Source organism: Megalops cyprinoides, chromosome 16, assembly GCF_013368585.1.
Source record: "Megalops cyprinoides isolate fMegCyp1 chromosome 16, fMegCyp1.pri, whole genome shotgun sequence".
NCBI classification, from domain to species: domain Eukaryota; kingdom Metazoa; phylum Chordata; class Actinopteri; order Elopiformes; family Megalopidae; genus Megalops; species Megalops cyprinoides.
The window spans coordinates 2,819,016-2,840,146 of NC_050598.1; the positions used below are offsets into that span (position 1 = coordinate 2,819,016).

The following is a 21,131-nucleotide window of genomic DNA, read 5'->3' on the forward strand; positions in this document are numbered from 1 at the left end:
CATCCCTGCTGCAGACAGACCGCGAAGAGGGGACCAACACAGAGCCTGAGAGATCAAATCTCACACACTGCACCCTGGAGCTATGGGTCCCTCCAACCAAAGAGGCTCTGGCCACTTGCTTCCAGAGCTGGGGGGAGGACACAAAGGAGCACAGACTGCACAACACAGCCGCGAGATACTCAGCAGCAGAGGACTTGCCCAAAATGGACACCCCCCCCCCCCCCCAGAAAATTGAGCCAAAGTGTCTTTATAGAGTCCTCTCCACTGTGAGTGATCCTCCAGGCCCTGCCTGTTCAGTGGGATGCCGATGGGCTTGTACCACAGTGCACTGACTCTTGCCTTCCATCATTGGAGGGACCCCAACAACCCCAGAGCTTCTGGTCACTTTCTGCCAAAGCTTCTGAGAAAGCAGAGTCGGTGATTTGGGCAAAGCCAAGATGAGGGAGTATTCACACAGCAGTCTCACTTTATCCCGGCTGTGCGTTAAAGACACGATTCAAACACTGCCAACACAGCAGAGACCACGCTTGACCTGCCGTGAGGTTATTTTAAGGGAATTATCGGATTTTTATGCCTCACACTCAAGCAGCATTTTGCAATGGATCGCTCTTTAGTGCCCCAACCCCCTTCCGAGACGACTGAGAACAAGATTTATAAGATCTGTGACACCTATATCTGTGGCTTCAGTGGGATCAGGGACTGACCACAGCACTGATAACGCAAATCTTTCTTTAAATGTTTTATTTCTTTGTTCGATTTGCTTTTGGAAATCATGGCAGATTATTTAATAATGCACATTTCAGCTTTAAACCCACGATCTTTGCTTCGACTGTATCTTTTATGGCTCTTTTCTGTCTTTCTCTGCTGATTGATGTAATCATTTCTATGGCTACAATGGGTTTCGCCGTGTATGGAATATGCACTCTCCATACATGGAACTTAGGAAGATTTTAAAAACAGTTACTGTTTTATATTGTATGTATTTTGGGTGAAGATGCGGCGGGGCTTCGGAATGCCACATAAATCAGAAGACACGGATGTTGTACTCACCCTGCTTGGCGCCAGGCTGAAGGCTTGTTACCACATTACTGCAGTAACGAGGAAGCGCTCTGCAACGTTTTGGTCATGCTTCACATCATAATTTGTCTTCGTTTGAAAACGCGGAAGCGCCCGATCCAAATGGAATGTATTCATTTTTTTATTAATATGGCAATTATTTTGAATTTGGTTGATATTTTGCTGTTATGGTTTGTTTCTCAGTGTAATAATGCCTAGTTATTTTTATGTTGAATGTTTTTAAATGTGATCGAACAGGAGAACGTGTGGAGAGTGAAGCACATCACCCATGTTTTAACGAACAGCAAAAAAAAAGTTTTAGAGGAAATGATATCTGGATGCATTGAACCGTCATGATTAAATAATGTTAATGCATTTTGTTATTTTGCATCAAGAACCTTTAATATCAGAACTTTAATATAATGTCACGTTGGGTATATCTGATATGGTATTGATGTAATGAGTATTTTAACCAAAAAAAAAAACAGACAAAAAATAAAATGTTTGGGGGATTTTTAATGATATGTATTGGGCTGTGTTTATTTGTGTTTGAATTTACGTGTAATGCAGACTTGTTGGTTGAGATTTCCCTTCATTTATCCCAGCATTGCTGAAGACATACCATATTATTCAAATCTGTGGATATTTATATATATCCACAGATTTGAATAATTAACATATATATATATATATATATATGTTATTAGTTCAGTAACATTGAAATTAATAGACAAAAAGAATAAACTCAGTAGTATGAATTACACAGTAACAATATTAACTACAGTGTTTGAATTCTCAACAGCCTGCCAGTGAGGAATGAGCGTCCCAAGTGGCACCCGTTAGCAAAGCGGTAAATGTAGGACTGCCAGTCAGCCTTTGTGTGCCTGGCAGAGTTCAGTTTCCAGGAGTTAACTGCAATGGAAAAAATGAACAGAAAACTCATAGAAAATTGGGGGAGATGAAAATTATTCCAATAGTCTGGGAAAAGTACATTTTGTTTCTTTGCATTTCTCATCTTTTTGTCTTTTTTCTCAATTGTGTACATCGAAAAGGTAGTTTTCAGATGTTCAATATAATTTTGAACTAGTCTATATAATTAAACTATATTGTTAAACTTAAGCCATAGTTTACTAGACAATGGGAAAAAGAGATTATTCATACGGGTGTACTGTGTTCATAGTAAGTATTAATTATGCTAAATGTGAAGTAACATTTGAATAAAATCTCCTGTAAGACTCCTGAGGCGCTTGGAGCACAAGATGAGCTCTGCGGCCAGGGTTCGACCCCAGCCTTGTCATCAGTGTCCGAGTAAGCTAGCTTCATTATACAGGGAAAGAGGGCGGGTGTGTCAGCAGGGATTGCTTGTCTCACTGCCCTTAGGATGCCCTGTGATTTAGGGGTTGGATGATGTCAGTGGAGTAGCAAAAATCCTCTGTGCTATGTGTGCATCTGAGGGACTCCATTCATCTTACTTTTCAGAGCACTCCCAACTCAACTCAAAAACAGGGTTACAGAAAGGGGGAAATTAAAAAAAAAACTCTTCTGTCTAAATGTATCCTGAGTTAAATGGGGACTGTATTTATAAACACTAGGTTGAGATAATCTGTGCAGAGATTCCAGGTCTATGAGCTGTGAAAAGTTCCATAATTATATTATATACACATTATATACCTTATGTTAACAGACATGCTAATCTCAATCACAGCAGCATAACAGCCAGTCTACCTGCTGACCTGCTGCTGAGAAAGAGTTCGTGCAATTCTGACCTGCGACTCTGATCACAGCTACATGATACGGCCACCAAGGGGCACTGTGGTGCTGTGCTGACCAAGCGGAGATGCTTTATTGGGCGGATGGATGTCTCGCCTGGGGATGCTTGCAAGTTATTAAAGCTGGCTGATTGTTTTCGGGCGACTCCTTCACAAACCAAGGGCACTCTTGACTGAAAGAGACGGAGAGAGACCGAGGCAGCAAAAGACAATCTCTCTCGCACACACCCACACAGCCACATACACTGAACATAAATGCAGACATAGGCATTTGTGTGTCAGCCCAGGAGTGAATTATAATTTAATGACAAATGGAACGCTAATACAATCCATGAATTAAGTAGTTGTCACTGTGACATTCATCAAAATGAGCCCTCAGTGGATCATTCGCTTATGAAATTGTGATATATTGAGCATGACGATTGGATGGGATTGGACTGTCAATCAGTCAGTTATAACAATTAAAATATGCACATTTAAAAATGACCCCAAGGTCCAACTGAATCACAAAAAAGGCCACATATTCATTCTGGCCTGGTCACATGTGCACACGGGCACATACACACGTGCACTGGAGCAAATGCACATATATGGGTGCGCGCACACACACACACTCATTCATATGCTACAGCAGACACACATACACACTCAGACATGCACACACACACACACAGTCAGACATACAGGAATAAACACATGCTCACACATAAACACACACTCAGGCACGCTGAAATAAAAGCACCATCAAGCGTGCACACACATACACACACACTCAGACACATTTTAATAAATGCACACTCACATGCGCACACACAGACAAGCATGCACCCACATGCACACATGTATGTGCGCGCGTTAACATACACACACATATTCACGTTGGAGCAGACATGCACACACACTGGAATAAACACATGGTCACACACTCATGCCCACACACACATACACACAGGCACGCACAAACACACACACGCTCTGGCTAGTAAACGCTGATCTCACACACAGGTGGCAGGAGTAGTTATTGTTCTCCTTCTCTCTCTCCTGGTTGTTTAATAATTGACAGAGTGGAGACGTGCAACACTATCAGTGTCAGTCAGTCAGTCTAACCAAGCAAGAGCCGTCTTCCTCTCTCTTTGTTTTGGCCCACTCCATCAAATTTTCATTCTTGCTTCCCAAAACGTTGCTCTGTTACTGACTAGCTAAGCTTGACTGATTACACTGAGTGCGCATCCTAAACCCACACAGACATAGACATACATGGCTGCTCTGTGTCCACTGGGGGCTCTTCTACTTGACTCACATTTTACATTTACTCACATGTAAGAACCCACCTGCACCTGGATGCTAGCAGAGAACAGGAGCTAGCTTGGAGTAGAAAATATGCATGCTGAATTTACTGTTGGTTGTAATAGGATTCTTTCAGTAGCTTCTGATACAAACAGTGAGCTCTACATTTTGAAGGATTTCACTCTACCTTCCCTCATGGCATCCTCAACTCACCCTGTTCTTGGTCATCCCACCTTCCTTCCACCTCCCCCTATTCCCTCCATCTTTACCTCCATCCATCTTTTTCTCCATCTTCCCATCTCTACACTAGGTCCTCTTTCCTTTCTCTGCCCTCCCATCTTCCTCTCACTGTCCTTCATCCCCTCCTTGCCTCCTTCTCTCTGTCCCCCTCTCCCCCCTTCCCTCTCTGAATACAAATCTGCTCGTTCTTTTCCATTTTCTCATTCCCTCCACCTGTTCTAGATCCCTCTATACTGTTCTCTGTTGCAATAACGAAGTTGTCATTCTGTCTATGTTTCAGGAATTACACTGTCATTCTCTCTGTCTCAGTAATTAATGTGCTTCTCCCTGTATCTCAGTAACTATGTTGAGTCAGTCTTTCTCTGTGTCTCGGTAATGAAGTTCAGTCTCTGCCTGCATCTCAGTTACTAAGTTCAGTCTTTCTCCGTGTATTAGTAACTAAGTTCAGTCTCTCTCTTTCTCTGTGCCTCAATAACCAAGTTCAGTCTTTCTCTTTCTGTGTCTCAGTGAATAATTCAATATTTTTTTCCATTCTCCTTCTGTTTGTCCCTTCTCCTTCCCCTCTCCCTCATTTCCCCTCCTCCCCCTCCCTCTCTCTGCCCCTGCCCCCTCCTCCTCCTCCTCCTCCTCCTCCTCCTCCTCCTCCTCCAGTGTATTAAAGCATTCGACGCTCTCAGTAAAAAGCTGATTTATTTTCTCGGGGTATCGATCGCTCCCTGCATTAAAGATTATAATTCATTACCCTGGCCCTTTTAATACATTAAACACTCAAAATAAAAATAAAAAAATAAAATAAAACAAAACCTGAGATGGCCGCAGAAACACGCGCTGGTGTGTCTAGCGTTTGCCTGCTCACACTCTCACACGCACACACACACGTACGCACGCATGCTCACACAGATACAGTAGGTCTTTTCAATGATACAGAGCAGTGTTAAGTGTAATTCAGTTAAGGTAAAGCAAAACAAACAGTAAAATATTAAGTGTTTTCCAACAGAGCATTCCTCAGGAATGAGTTACAGGTTCAGTGTAGACGTATGAGTATCATGGCTTTTACTGCCCATCAGTAGTATTATAACGCTGAATATCATACTGTGTTTACCACACAGCGGGGTCTCGCACTTCCAGTGGGTGCATATGTACCACTACATTACCTCCTGAAGAGCTATTCCAGCCAAAACGGCACATTGCACTGCACACATACCCAATGTGCAACAGCCACACAATGCTCTATCTACAGCGGCCACAGTGTTCATTCATAAATGTGACTCATGGGTTTTCTTGAATAAAATGTATTATTAGTGAACAATATGTCTTTTTCTGTAATGCTTTCCTTCAATTGATGTGTAGTTTTTTCATATTTTTGGTTCCTAATTAATCAAGGGTATGAATAAATATGGAGGGCACTGCTCATGCTCAGCCTGGAACAGAATAGTACATTACATACATGCTCAGCCTGGAACAGGATGGCACATTACACTACATACATACCCAACCTGGAACAGGACAGCATATTACACTATATACATTCCCAGCCCGGAACACCAGCACGTTAAACTCCATACGTGCCCAAACTGGAGGAGTGTAGCTCAGTTTAAAAGCACAGAGGAGCTCCATTCCAGTTGACTTGCTCTCCAGAAATGGAGTGGCATTTGGAGTGGCAGCCTGGGGTGCGTGCACTGTGCTGTGGAAATTCTACACATCAGAGGCGGATGATAAAGGCCGAAACATGATCATCAGCTCCCACCCAAATCCATTATAGCTGACATCATTTCCACACTGAGTCTGGGACCTGACAGGATCTCCTGGCACTGTGGGATCTCAGAGCACTGTGGTGAGCAAGGGAGCCATTCTGAGGGAGGATGAGCCTGAGTGGGGGTGTGTATTAGTGCATATACAAGTTTGTGTATGAATGTGCATGTGTATGCGCACCCCTGTGTTTGAGTGTGTGTGGCTGTGTGTGTTGGCGGTTGATTTGTATATTAGTGTTTCAGTCTGTATGTGTATACATATCACTGTTTGAGTGTATGTGTGTGCCTTTGAGTGTGTGTGTACATCAATGTTTGAGCATTTGTGTCTGTGTGAGTGTGTGTCTATCAGTGTTTGAGAGAGTGTTGTGTATGCGTATGTGTGATTGTGTGTGTGTATATGTGTGATTGTGTGATTGTGTGTGTGCTTGCGTGCGTGAGCGTGTATCTGTGTGAGGGCACCGGACAGCAGCTGGCTTGCCTGCTTGCAGAGATGGGCTGTTGAATACTGCATTGGACAGCTGCAGCCTGCTGTGGCAGAGAGAGAGGGAGGGAGAGTGTGATTGTAAGGTACTGCTCCCTGCTCTCTCCCCTCTCAAACACAAACACTTACAGGACCCTCACTGCTTTAATATTGCAACAGCATACATCTGGAGGACCACCAGAGAGGACAAACATACAAATGTGCACACATCTACTCAAACGCACGCATGCACGCACACAAGCGCGCGCACACACACACAGTTACACAACACAACAACACACGTGCTGAAATACACATATCGACACATACACCCACTGAAATGCACACATTCACAAACACATACGCGCTCGGTCACTTAAACACAGGTCAGCATATGTTTCCAAAGCATACACACTCACTCAGACACACGCACACACTCACTTACACACAGTCATCAAATTACACACACCTAACAGTGCACAAGCACATACACATACACACAGCCACCCACACAACGTCTCGATGCAAATGCATACATGGGCCGAGACACGTGCATGAAAGCCCAACACCAGCCGTCACCCACATGCAAACTCAAGCCGCACACGCAGTGCAGTGTCCCATACCCTCACAGGTACAATAATACATGGGACATTATGAGTAAACACAAAGAGCAGGGATTTCCGCTCAAAGTTGCACCCTGTCCCTGGCACCCGCATGTGTCAATGGGCTTTTAGGCAGTAAATCAGCGCATTGATCCAGCCGAGCTGTGTGTGTCCTGGATTCAGCTAAAGAGCTCTTTTCATTTCACAAGCCATTTTACCCCCCCACACTCCCCATCAATTAAACATCCCCCTGCTCTCTCTCTCTCTCTCTCCCTCCATCTGTCCAGCGCTCCCTCTTTCATTTTCACTCGTTTTCATTCCTGCTTTTTCAGAGCGTCTCTCTGACTATCCTCACACCCTCCATGACTTTCCCCTGCTCTACCTCTCACAACTGGAAACCCCTGTGCAGCAACTGGCTCTTAGCTTTGCTTCCTAGCTACCCCCCCCCCCCCCCCCCCCCCCACCCCCCCCCCACTCACACACCAAAACCCAATCACACACCCACTCCGGCTTATACACACCTACCCACTCACAAACCCACACTGACTCATACACACCTATCCACTCACACACCCTCACTGACTCATACACACCTATCCACTCACACACCAACACCCACATGCACAAAACCTTATACACACCTACACACTTACACACCCACACCCACTCACATGTGCCCACTCACACACCCACACCAGCTCATACACAACCACCCATTCATATACCAACAACCACTCACACACGCACCCACTTACACACACCTACAAACTTACACACACCTACCCACAAACACACACACACACACACACACACACACTCACTTATACCCACACTTGGATCCAAAGCCACTCACACCTGCAGATTTACTGACTCAGATATATTTACCTGGCCAGACAAAAAAAAACACAAACTTTTATACACTCAGCAAGAGGGAGGCTGACCAATGATGCGGACAAACAGTTTAGACCCAGCCAGAGAAACTCAACGATGAGAATCAGGGAGGAAGAGAAGGAGGGAGAGAGAGAGGGGTGAAAGGGAGGGAGAAAGGGCAATGTGCAAAGAGAGAAGAGAGGGGGAAGGTGGACGGCCCTGATTGGACAGCAGCGTTTTAAGGCATAACGACTCCCTGGCGCTGCCCCCCCTCCCCCCACCACTCATTACCGTGAGCACCTCCTTGCTATCTGATCTCCAGAGCTGCGTGCCGCTCATTAAAAAATGAAAGTCACTTCGATGAATCTGTCTCCCTCAAAGTAAAAGAAGGGAAATCGACAGTAACTGGCAGGAGGGTGGGGGGGTCTCTTTTCTGTCAAGGTTAAAGAGAGACGTTGGGGGGGATTCTGCTGAGGGGTGACAAACAGTCATTTCATTTAAAATAAATAAGCTTTCACCTCCCTCCCAACATACACACGCACGCATGCACCAAGACTAGTACAAGTCTTGGCTGTTGTTATAATGAGGTCTTTAGAAGCGGGCCATTGAAGGTCAGAAAATGCTTTTTAATGTCACACCACAGCTGTAATGCTCAGCTGCATGGCTGAGATACAGTTCCACGGAGGGTCTTGTATGTGTCTTTCACTAAGATTCCTCATCTTTTGTGTTTATAATGTACACATGCCGTTCAGAACAACAGTACAATCGCTGCATTGTGGTCTAAGAAGCCTTCTCTCTTTCTCTCTCTCTTCCTCTCCCTCTCTCTTTCTTTCTCAGCGCCCAAGCTGTTAAAGCTGCTGCTCGCACACAGCCGATTATTCACAAACACTCCCCAGTCATTGTGTCCTTGATAGTTTTAATGGGTTTCTTTTGTCCTGCCACACAATAATTTATGGTGAAAACACAGTTTTTAATAAGAGCAATGTCCAAAGTGCTACTACTTAAACTCAGATGGATCTCAATTAATACACAGTGGTTATCATTTCCTATGAATGCCATGGCACAGTGCAGGAGGAGGAGGAAGAGGTCAAGCAGGGAGGGTCCTCACCTCCACACACTGTCACAGTTTGCTCTTCATCTGGCCACCTGTGAGAAACATAGGGCCTTTGTTACCTTCATCTTCATCACCATCCTTATCATTGTTGCCAACATCCTCACCGTTATCATCATCTTCGTTATCATCATCATCATCATCCTCATCCTCATCCTCACCACCATCACTATCATCATTATGACTATTGCTATCATCATCCATCACCATCTCCTTATCTTATTCATGCCAGTCCAGAAGAGAATGCAGAGTCAGTCAAGCGGTTTGTCAGAGGAAAATTCTGTCTGAATTGATGTAAACCCAGTGTCAATCACTTACTGCACTGGCTCAGTGAAATAAATCTGTCAAGCCATACAGCAGATTAACAGCCACTTCAGTCAGTGTGTGTGACTCCTTCAGTTAGTGTCATTCGACACAGCAATGAATCAGTGAATCACGCAGATGCAGTTGATACAGTAATAATTTAAGGAGTCTCTCATTGTCAGTCGGTACACCAATGAGTTAGTGAGTTACTCCATGTCAGTCAGTACAGCAGAGAGTAAGTGAGTCACTCATTCAGAGAAACAGTCCACTGTTATCTTATGTTATAGAAAGACAACCACTTCAGGTTAATACAAACAAAACAAAACCACACAACATCACAACAAGCCATTACTAGCACTGTAAACAACTATTGTTATTACAACTACTGCATAACTACTTCTACAACAAGTATGGTAGTACAGCTCTCAAAGGACATGTATCTATCCACTCCATGCGTGTGTTACCTGTCCCTGAACCAAGCTTTCTGCCTGGTCAGCCAGCTAGGGGAAGGAGGGGGCAAAGAAGAGGGTATGTGGGAAACAGTTGTAATTGGCTGAGATGCATATGGAACCCAAATTACATCACCAATCAAAAGTTATCTGTGTGTGTCCTCTATGAACATATAAATGTAAATGTCTAATGAAAAATGTATCGGTATACCTCATAAATTAATGAATGAAAAATACCCCTTTAACTATCACTCTGCAACTATGACTGATGTCCTTCAATTCCTTAAAATACATAGGCATGGGTTACATGCCATTATATGAATGCTGGGGATGCACACATCCAACAGCTGGTTGAGGTGCTCCAATGCTACAGACAGTCAGGGTCTGCTCAAAGTCCCTGATAAATGCTCTCATTACTGGCTGACATTGATTCTACATGCTGAATTGGGAATGACAGCCATCAGCAGGCAGTGACTATAGACTATGTGTAGGACACACCGCAGTGATTACAGGCAATGGTTAGTTTCTGAGTGAGTGTTAGGTGTGCATGTCCAGCCTAACTTGTTTGAATGTGTGATACATGTGTAGTGTTGTCCTACAATACACTGCACTGTATACACTGTGACTGTGTACAGATGGCTCTGTTATGAAGAGCATCTGTAGTATGTAATGTGTTTGTGGAGTCGAGTCTATGTGTTTAATTACACCAATTCAATTTACCAACAGCGTTATGGAGTGGGTGTATGTTTCAGTAGAGCTGCACAGTGTCATTCAGTGGGTGTGTGTTTCAGTAGAATTGCCATGTTTTTCACTGGTTGTGTGTTTCAGTAGAGTTGCACAGTGTGATTCAGTGGGTGTGTGTTTCAGTAGAGCTACACAGTGCTATGGAGTGGGTATGTGTGTTTCAGAAGAGCTGCACAGTGTTATTCAGTGGGTGTGTGTTTCAGTAGAGCTACACAATGCTATAGAGTGGGTGTGTGTGTTTCAGAAGAGCTGCACAGTGTTATTCAGTGGGTGTGTGTTTCAGTAGGACTGTCGTGTTAGTCAGTAGGTGTGTGTTTCAGTAGAGTTGCAGGGTTATGGGGTGGGTGTGTGTTTCAGTAGAGTTGTAGGGTTATGGAGTGGGTATGTGTGTTTCAGCAGCACTGGAGTGTTATGGAGTGGGTGTGTGTATTTTGCCATAAAGTGGATTTGTTGCAATAGTGTTGTGTAGTGTTGCATGTGCAGCAATGTATTGTGTGTGGTTCAGGTGGTACGATTTGTCTTTCACTTTCATATCAATAATTATATTTCGGTTTCTACAAATTAATATTAATCTTCAAATATCAGAGTTTATTTACTGTGACTGAACATCAATGTTTTTTCTTTGACAAAAAGTTCATGCTGAAATTTAGAATTTTAAAGATTAGTCATTACTGAGATGCATTACAGAAATCGATTTCTCTCTGACCCTCAACCCTCACTATAAACTTGAGAGATATCATATTATTATTGCCATTTCAGTTCAGCACTTTCAAAAGAGATCATGAATGCATGTCATCATGCATGTCATGATGTTGGACATGTTTTCCATGTTTTTCAGCACTTACGTAGTGTTAGACACGTGTGAAGTGTTGCAGTAGTGTTATGCAGCGTAATAGCTTGGCTATGCACTGTAGTGTGTGGTGCTGTGGTGTGTTATGTACTTCAGCAGTGCTGTGCAGTGATTATGTGTGGCAGTGATCATGTATGGTTTTATAGTGGTGTGTTATGAAGTGAATGTGTCTTGTAGTGATTGTGTGTAGTGTTATGGATGTGAGTTGTATTGATTGTGAGCGGCATTACACTGTCATGTCACTTAGTAGTTTTATACCATAGTGTTTGTGCTGTTAGATTGTACTCCTGAGTGTATGTGTACTGCAGTGATCGTGTGCTGTAGTGTTATGGAATGGATGTGTACCACAGAGATGGTGTCTGTGCCGAAACTCACCCTGTGGGAAGTAGAGTGGGAGTCTCTCCAGGTACAGATCCTCGTCAGACTTGAGAAACACACAGAAGATGACTCGATCCAGCTGAGGGACAGGCAGAAAGAGAGAGAATTTAACACTCAGACACAAACTTGCACAGACAGATAGAATATCACAGAGGCGCAAAGTGACGGGGCTGTGATGCCGGCAGAGGAAGCACTCCACAGATCAGTGCAGAGTCATTGGCCTTGTGGGTAGAATGTGCGCGCCTTGATGCTACAGCGCTGTGGGCTCGACACCCAGCTGAGACATACTGTACCAATGAGTCTAAAAATAGCCTCTGCCTCCCTTTAATGTGGTACTCCGCTCTGGAGTTGCACTGGGTTACAGTGATGAAGCAATGAGGTTTGTTTATAGGTGATGTCTTAAGGGTTAGGAAAAGGACTGCAGCTTGGATTCAACAAAACCTTAAGCTTCTCTCCTTCCATCCAGAGAGTAGTGATGGGGATGGAGACGGCACCACTGAAAGTCTCTGAGTGGCCTTGCCGAAAAATGTATTAGGTGTTCTCTATCAGATAAGGATTGGTGGTCTTCCAACAAGCAGCCACTGGAAATCTGACACAGATGGAAAATATAGGTACTAGCTTTCTTCATTTTATCCATCCTGCCCCACACACATACACACACACACCATCTTCTCCATCGAACACTTTTTTTTTTTTTTCTCTGTGAGGAGGTTAGAATGTGGAGGAGCTAGTGGTGTGGAAAACGAGAACTTTAATTAGGAATCTTTAATTAGATATCTTTAATTAGTCATTTCACACGTCTGTAGAGTGCGGAGCGGTGCTGTGAATAGTAAACTAGATCAGAGAGCGGGTCGGCTGGCCTGGGAGGGGGCTGGTGAGCGGCGGGGAGGGGGGGGTGAGGTTGGGGGCTTCACATCGATTTAACTTTGTCTCACTTGTCCTTTTCTCTCTGACTCCCTGATTCTCTCCCTCTCATCCTGAGGGGGATGGGGGCGTGTGTGTATGTTAGTCTACCCGTAAGGTCCCGTAAGGAGCCAATTAAATTCAAGCTCTGTGAGGCGTGTGTGCTGAGTCAATGGTGCCCCTTGGCGAGCTTGTCCCCTTGCAACACCTACTGTACTCCCCTTCCCGTTGCCGACAACATCAACAGCCTCCCGGGGGGGGGTGAAGGGACGGAGGGACAAGGGGGAAAGGAGTGGGGGGGGGGGCAGGTGGCAGCGCACCTGTGCGTGGTGTTCCTCCAGGTATTCTCTTACTGTGGCCAGAGCTACGTCCACGGCTTTCTCTGGAGGGTATCCTAAAAGGGACCAGCAACACAACAAAGAAAAAAAACACTACACACTGCTGGAGAATTACTGCTCCACTCCTTGCATCTGACACACAGGAGACATCTTTACCCTGCCATCTCACCCATGTCACAGACAGGAGGGTGAATTACACATTTTACCATTCAAGATTTCATGGGAAATTAGACTGTACTGCAGGGTTTCATTTTGGGGAGGTTTCTGTTAAGTCCTCACAGATGGTTCCCAACAATGAAAAGCTCTGCTTTTCTGATTTCTGTCACATTATCATCATTGCTTGTTATATTATCCCATGCATGCATGAGCACAGACATGTGAACATCATGACAAAGCACTAAAAATGAATTCAACTGTTTAACAAGAATTGATTATACAACCTACAATGCATTTCCACCAAAAAGGCCAACAGAGGAGGAAAGAGGAAAAAATCCTCCAAAAGGCCTTCAAAAGTTGAGATACCTCCACCCGAGGTAGAACAAAGCACAACCATGTTTTTTCATATCTTTGATATGTCTATTTTATGAAACGGATGGTTGTATAAAAATATTTTACCGCAAAAGTGGTTTATTTGGATGATATTTGGGTCCTCCCTAAAACTGAAAATAGTGAAGATTTTGGATTCTACAACAGGGACAGCGTCTGCTTTATCACATGTATCTCTGGGAATAATGATCAGAAACTCACCAAATTTGGACTGCTTGTCCACAGGCAGTTGATGCATACAGTAAAACAAGAAAGTCACCATGACTATTTTGAAAATATATACCCTTAAACATACATTGAATATAGCGGAAATTGAATAGATAATTAAAAATATAAAAGATATCTATGCATATGCATGTAATTAAAAAAATAAGGACAACAATCACCACAAAATGTAACTCACAAGTACTAGAGACTTATCTTCTCACAAAAGCAAGTTGTTTGACCATTCAGTTAACCCTCTGGTGTCACTAGCCCCTAATAGACACTCCGTGCCACCAGCAGTGCACAGTGAAAAATACAACGGGGCCCTACTGGTGTAAATATGTGAAGAGAAGGACACAAAACATGTCTTAATTCAAAAGACTATATACATTTAATTCAAACATTTTGAACAAAGATGTGTTCATCATTTCCAACATTTGTTTTCTTTATAGTACCATGACTATCCTAGGTATGATACTATTATGTAGAATGGAGGTTACAATTTCCATTCTTGGGAAAGGATTTAATGTGCGCACTGGGCTATTTTGTTTTCTTGAAGATACATTGCTGATGTATGTCAATATTGGCAACAGATAGATTTGTTTTGACAGATAGATATTTGCCCAACATTTAGGATGCAATTGTGCTTTCATCCAGAATTATATTGGGGCACTCTAGAGGGTCACATGCACAGAACTCAATGCATGGCAAGCCAGCTGCAATACAAGGACACCCCTTCCTCTGACTACACTGTTTGTCCTTGCAGTACAGGTGAGTCAGGTCTCGCACATCTTGAGGTGCTGCTGGCTTGCCATACATCGCAGGCTCCATCATTCCTTCTATCAACCCCCAGCCCTTCCCCACAGGACTCCAAAGCACTGACTTTTGGTGATGGTGATGGCTGTGGCACCAAATGGCAGTTTGGTACATGGCTCTCAGTACGTGCTGCCTAAATGCATCCTCTGTCGAGGGTAGACGAGAGGCAGGCATGTCGGAGGTGGAAGCCAGTACATACCGCAACTCATCTAGAGTGGTACACTGTTTGCCTTTCTCGTTTTTCTTTTGACCATACAGAATCAGTATGTACTGTCTGGCCACAGGCAATGAATCCTCCAGGTTTCCACTCAAACCAAAGTGACTTAAGCCAGTCAACTCTCCCAAGTGCCTCTCAAGTTTTGTGACAGCAGTTGTTTTTCCTATTCTGAAAAAACTGCTCATTGTGTCACATCCTGTCAGTGCATGGCATGCTGGAAGGCACTGGCAGAAGGCTTTCCCCAGCTGTTTGTACATTGTACTGATTGGCACAAACTTCTCTTTGCCAGCATGGCCTTTGTGCATGAAGATCAAAGCGGAGTCAAACATGCTGCAACCTGCATAATACAAAAGCAGCACAAGCACGTCAGTGTCATCACACCTGATGAATACTCTTGCATGTGTCTTGGCAAGATGAATGGCGAGTAGCACTATTCTTGTGTCAGCCTCCTCATGGTCGCTGCTCAAATCAGGTAGGCTCTCCACTTTGTCTTTTTGAATACTTTTTGTCTCTTCTTTTTCAAAACCTCCAGCCAAGACGATTGTCTGGTCCTCATTGAGTCTACATTGGTCCTGAGATTGTGATGTAATTGCAAACAAATGCAGAAAGCATAACTGTTACCACTACTTGTCAGAAATCTCCTATAGTTTGGCACTTTTGTATTTCCTGAAATTAGATGTGTTGGTCCATCCCCAACTGCTCCACGTCTGTGTCTCTCTTGTTGCTTAATGGAGTTTGGATGGTCATACTGATCAAAAACCATGGTAACACAACTGATTTTCTCCAGCAAGGAATAGCAAGGAAAGGATTTTTTTCAGAACCCGTTCTCCAAGGTCATTGGATATTTGAAATCCAAATTCATTCAGACTCTGAAGTAATGCCATACCATCTATGATGTATGCTGATGGTCCTGTTACATCAGGTAAACGGTACTCATTTGTCACAACAGACTCCAGTTTCTTGGCTAGGTCAGCTTTGGAGGTTTTTCTCATCCTTCCATCATCATAGAACAATGCAGGTGGCAGAGCAGCAAACTCGTGAGAGAACACTTTCTTCATGGACACATCTCTCTGGCTCGAAACTGCTAAAAGTCTCCTGAAAAGTACCTCTGAGTCCATCTGATGTTGCTCTGACTGAATTTTTACACTGGTGCTTTCATGTCTGCAAAAGTAACTGCACACTTTCTCCTCTCTGGTTACCAGAAACTCTTAGTTCTTGTGTCCTTGCCAAGGTGCTGCTCTATGAACAGTTGGTTTTGGTTTTGGGCATCTTCAAGGAAACATGACAAACCTTTAGCCACCTTTTCTGATGCAACCTGACCAGTGATGATGTTAATAAGCTCTGCAGGAACATTATCCAGATCAAAGGGGTTTTGGTTTTCCTGCACAATTTCCATTATCTTTTGTATGTCTTCCTCATCTCTGTTTGTTCTGGAGGCTCCATGCTCTTAGTGGGTTTATGGGCCTTGGGCATTTCTGCTGCAAAGTCCTTTCATTGCATCCACATATTCGGTTGTCACGTGCCTGGTCATCAACCATCTTATGAGATCCCCTTTCTTTAGCGTGAGACCAACAACTCTGCCTTCACTTTTGCCTTCACGGTTAATTGTTTGCTCCAATGCTTGATCAGTTGCCACACAGTTGAAGCTCCGATGATTAGACCGCCGTGCAACAAACCCACCCTGTTGCAGGAATTTGTATGATTCTGGTTGCTGTTGCTGAAGTGTTTTCATTTCATCAACATAAACTGGCATGTGCTTAGAGAAGTTGTTTCTTCCAGCAGCCCCGAACCATGGCAAAACCTCCATCATACAGTTCAAATGAAGTTGAAAGTCTGCATCTCTCTGCCCGCAGCATTCTTAACAGCAGATCCACTCCTTACATGAATGTGAGCCAGTAAGCAAAGCTTGCAGACTACTTACTTCCTGTTGTTGAGAAGTTGTCAACTGATTTCATAACTTCATCAAGGTGTTGATCTTCAATTTCTTTTATGAGTTGTTTCGTTGAAGCCCTGTCTTTTGCATGGAATGAATGTTGCACGTCCTTTAGTAGTAGTTCCAACCTTAAGGTTAATGGTTCCTGCCCTTGTTGTTCTGTCCATGACATCATTGCTTTCCAAAAGAGTCGAAAGAGTGCTTTTTGGATGAGCTTCATGCTTCTTACTCCCCTTGATAGCGGTTTGCCTTAGAGCATTTGTGGGGCAGTGTTCTCACCATACACATCTGACTCAATCAAAATGGACACCAGTCCAAGATCACCAAAGAGCTTGCCAATGCTTGCAAGATAAGCCATGGTGATGTGCATGCCTCCCAATCGCATTGTTACCTTTCCATGAAGAGAGGGTGGCTTGCTCCACAGGAATTCTTGGGCTTTGCTATAAATGGCAAGATCAGCGGTGACAAGATTATGCTTTTGCCCCAGCTGTGAGCAGAGTTGTGTAAGACAAATCAGTGCTGTGTAGACTGTCGAATAATCACTTGGCGAAGCTCTTATGAAAGGCATGTATCACACAGTGACTACTGGAGGTGACTTATCTGTGATGAATGCATTGAAAGCAGACCAGGAAGGGACATGTTGTTCTTTCCCCTTGATGATCTGGGCCAGCTTCCATAAAGTGTCTCTTTTTTCAGCTTGTGTGGAGATGTCATTGTTTGCAATCAGAAGTTGTGATGGCTCATGTATGGCTTGAGGGTCTGGTTTGGTGGGTGGTCGTGTGTATCTAAACAGACAAATGAGTAAACATGACTTAGTTGTGCCATCATACAGCTACTTCAATCATATCAATATGATCAACTTATTTATGGAAATACACAGGTACATAGATACACAGATACAAAAAGATACATATATTCAGCCTACCTGTGAAGTTCTTCTCCATCACCATCATAACTGGTTAAAGCAGAAAGGGACCTCTGTGGTAATCTGGCAAGATGGTGGACGTCTGTGGTGGTCTGACCTCATCTGTATATAACTGTGGCCATCACATGAGTGGTTTGCTTCCCGTCAAGAGTGTCCTCATTTTGATCAAAGTTGTCAATTGCAGCATTAATCATACCATGGCCTGAGATTCCACTGAGGCCACTGGGAATATAGATGCCTTCATTCCTTGCGACTTGATCAGCAGACACAGATGTGAGAAACTGCCTCACTTGGGTGTATGAAACACAGTGACCTAAAGCATTTACCTCATTGATCAGTGCTTTGCTTCCAAATTCATGATGTATCATAATGGCTGGACCTAGTGTTAGAGGCGTGTGCATCCAGCAGCATTGTGAAATGATGTCTTGGCAGATTGCAAGAACACAAAGATATTCCTTTGATAAAGGCTCTTCACATGTTTGGGCGGTTGTGTATGATTTTGTATCCACACACCAGTTCACAAAGTCATAGAGAATGTTGGGTACATAATCCTGACATGCACTAAAAGAGAGGCTTTCACTACTCACATAAAAGCCAGGGTCTTGATTTATCTCTGCCATGGTTTTCCTCAATACACATGCTGCCGTGTGTAATATGTGAGTTTCAGACATTGTTGGATGACATTCTTCCTGCACTGCTTCACTCTCCATTGTCTCCTTTTCTTTTAATAGAGCAGCCTCACTCATAGCAAATTCAATCGGCGTATTCGTAGAACAAACCAAATCAGATTTTCCTGGCCATTCAAGAAACACAAGTTTGTCTTTGTAGTGATTCAGAAGCTTCTTCTTCAACCGCCACAAAGCATAACTACTCACATCAGAATAGAACATTTTTAAGATGTTATCAAAGTTCTCTGTGAGGGAGCTCAGTGATGTTACAGCCATGTCCTGAGATAACAATGTCTGGTCAATTTCTTCAATGAGCACGTGGAAGGCCTTGTCATGGGCTGACATTTTTTTTTATTTAGACTCTTTTGTTTAGCTGCAGACACATTTCTATCGGAGATGTAATGTGCAAGACAGCTTTGATGATACTTGGCATCAAAAGCAAAAAGATCTTGATATGCAAGCATCCGAAGCTGAACTTGTTCATCTGCTCTCTCTATTGCTGCATGAAGCACTTTGTCCCTGGTATTCTTGCCAGTGCCAGTTGTGATTGAGGTAAGGCTCTCTGGTCTTACACGATCTTTTCCACAAATTAAACAATCTCTATGGATATTGAATGAAATGGTGTCCTACCTACTTAGTCTTCCACGTAAGATGGATGGTGTAGATGAAGCCTCATTCCTATTTCTGCCTGCTTCTGGTCCTTTAATGTTTGTCTTTGTGGTGTATGATGCTCTGCATAATTTATGATAAGACACCTGAATTTTGAAATCCAATATATCTTCTTTGTGGGCATGAAGACATTTGTAGACCTCATCATCATTCAACTGGGTACAATCTAGAACTTTTTGTAATCCCTCCTGAGTTGGATTCTTCACATAAGGATTCTGTCCATGAATTAATGGTTTGAAGCAGATGACACAGTTTTTACTGTTCAGTATGTCAGACTTAACAGCTGGTGATGCCATCTTGTAGTTCATAAGTGAACTTTATAGTCTACAGATCAAAAGAAGGCAACTATTAAACCATAATATTAATTGCTAATTTGTCACAATTCAAATGATTCTTCTCACATTGACTTCTCACATACTGTATTATTACATATACATAAATATCAATGACTATGAATGAATATGACTTAGCCTACTGTCATGTCTCTATTGCACACAGTAGCCTACAGACATAAAAATCCCTGTGCCTGGACATTATAAGGCTACTAGGGCTGAACTGGTACTCTAAATTCAACAAAGTCTACTGGTTTGTTGGAAGCACTACGATCGGTGTAAACACTATTATAGTAACACTTACTGGGTAAACTGATCAAAGATACAGCTGTTAAATTCAGGATATTATAAAATACAGCATAGGGCTATAAAAATTAGAGTTGGGACCAATCCGATCCAATATCGGCATCTGGTGCCTATACTGACATAATTCACTCATCGGATATTGGACTGACGTTACCGATCCACCTACCGATCCAGATTCCATAGTCTGATGTAATTTTAAGCCCATAGCCAAAATGTTGCAGCACAAATGAATTAATTAATCAATTAGTAATTGAACAGTTCTACAAAGATATTTTGAATGAATATTTTGAGTTTGTTTGTGAGCCTAGATTGCGACAAAAAAAATCAGACTGAGGGCATAATGGTTTTGACCGACCCCTAGCTAATTTTCTCACCGCAATATTTATTTTGAATGAGCAGAGACACAACAGTTACAGAAAACTTTATTCGCTGTCCAGTATCATTGTGCAAGTGTACAAACAGAAAAATTACGCCCTCTGTTCGAGTCCCAGAGTAGCAACTAGGCGATCGCCGGCTGTCTTGTTTTATTTCCCATCCCCATCACTGCTGACGAAGCTGCGGTATTTAAAAATGGTCTCACGCAATGAGGTGTGCTGAAATAACACACCCATTGTAATCCGCATGTTTCTCCATTCCGCCCTTCCGTCTCTGTAAATTTCCGCTTGGATCTGTCTTGCATCTCCATACAGCCTGTAATAGGCTGTATAAGGGCCCACTACAGGTCCCTCCCCATCTGCAATGAGCCATCGGCACCGCCCTTGGCTGCATCGTATAATACTAGGGCTATACCCGGCTCAGAATTTTGTCAGTTGAATTGGATTTGGCTGTTCAATATAAATATTCGACTATTCATTTCTTCTTTTTAAATATAGACTATCCAGCAATCAGAAAATCAATTGGCATGAGTTTCGGTGATGATTTCGACCACATTAACATCGTCAAATGCAACAAAGTCATAGGAACATTTGAGCATTTAACCCTTTTGCGCATACATTAAAATTTAATGGATTTTCGTATATTTTTTGCTCTTTTAAGAAGTGCTGTGTGGTTTACTACAGCCTCATGTAACTTTACACATAACAACAACAACAACAATAATAATAACAATAATATTCAAGAAAAAAGAGCTCTGGTATTGGTATCTGTATCGGTATCGGCAGATATCCAAATTCAGGTATCAGAATCGGATCGGAACTGAAAAAAAGTGGATCGGTGCATCTCTAATAAAAATACAGCCATTCATCATCTTCAAAGTTTACAATATGATTAGCCTACTGCTGAACAAACATGCTAACTCTATAATGCTAGGTGCTAGTTCATGGTAACATATTAAGAGTGTTTAACACTTGAAAAGTAGATCTTACCTTTTGCTTCTTCAAGATTGTCCTGTCTATTTTTCGAGGA

General features: G+C 43.0%; 2 protein-coding genes across 7 annotated transcripts in view; both read right to left on the reverse strand.

Annotated features, from left to right (window-relative positions):
- Window positions 1-6,500: 6,500 nt before the first annotated feature.
- Window positions 6,501-21,131, reverse strand: part of macrod1 (mono-ADP ribosylhydrolase 1) — a 100,035-nt gene continuing 85,404 nt past the window's right edge. The window contains exons 8-12 of one of the 6 annotated variants that reach the window (XR_005005536.1): window positions 13,094-13,167; window positions 11,868-11,949; window positions 9,914-9,949; window positions 9,144-9,181; window positions 6,501-6,628 (exon numbers count right to left, since the gene is read on the reverse strand). Coding sequence is in view for 4 of the 6 variants with exons in the window: in XM_036548618.1 (XP_036404511.1) it covers window positions 9,156-9,181; window positions 11,868-11,949; window positions 13,094-13,167 (182 nt within the window). In the remaining 2 variants the exon portion in view is untranslated. Of the gene's footprint in view, window positions 6,632-8,937; window positions 9,182-9,913; window positions 9,950-11,867; window positions 11,950-13,093; window positions 13,168-21,131 lie in introns of those variants that run through there. The other 5 variants (XR_005005537.1, XM_036548618.1, XM_036548617.1 and 2 more) reach the window with 5 other exon arrangements.
- LOC118791308 lies at window positions 14,401-19,430 on the reverse strand. Its single transcript, XM_036548620.1, has 2 exons — window positions 17,753-19,430; window positions 14,401-17,612 (listed from the first exon to the last, which is right to left on the reverse strand). Exon 1 carries the CDS (start codon window positions 18,763-18,765, stop codon window positions 17,851-17,853), a length of 915 nt encoding a protein of 304 aa, XP_036404513.1. The 5' UTR covers window positions 18,766-19,430; the 3' UTR covers window positions 14,401-17,612; window positions 17,753-17,850.

Bases quoted from the DNA above. Each gene is read 5' to 3' on its own strand.
- LOC118791308 (XM_036548620.1), bottom strand. From the start codon at position 18,765: ATGTCAGCCCATGACAAGGCCTTCCACGTGCTCATTGAAGAAATTGAC.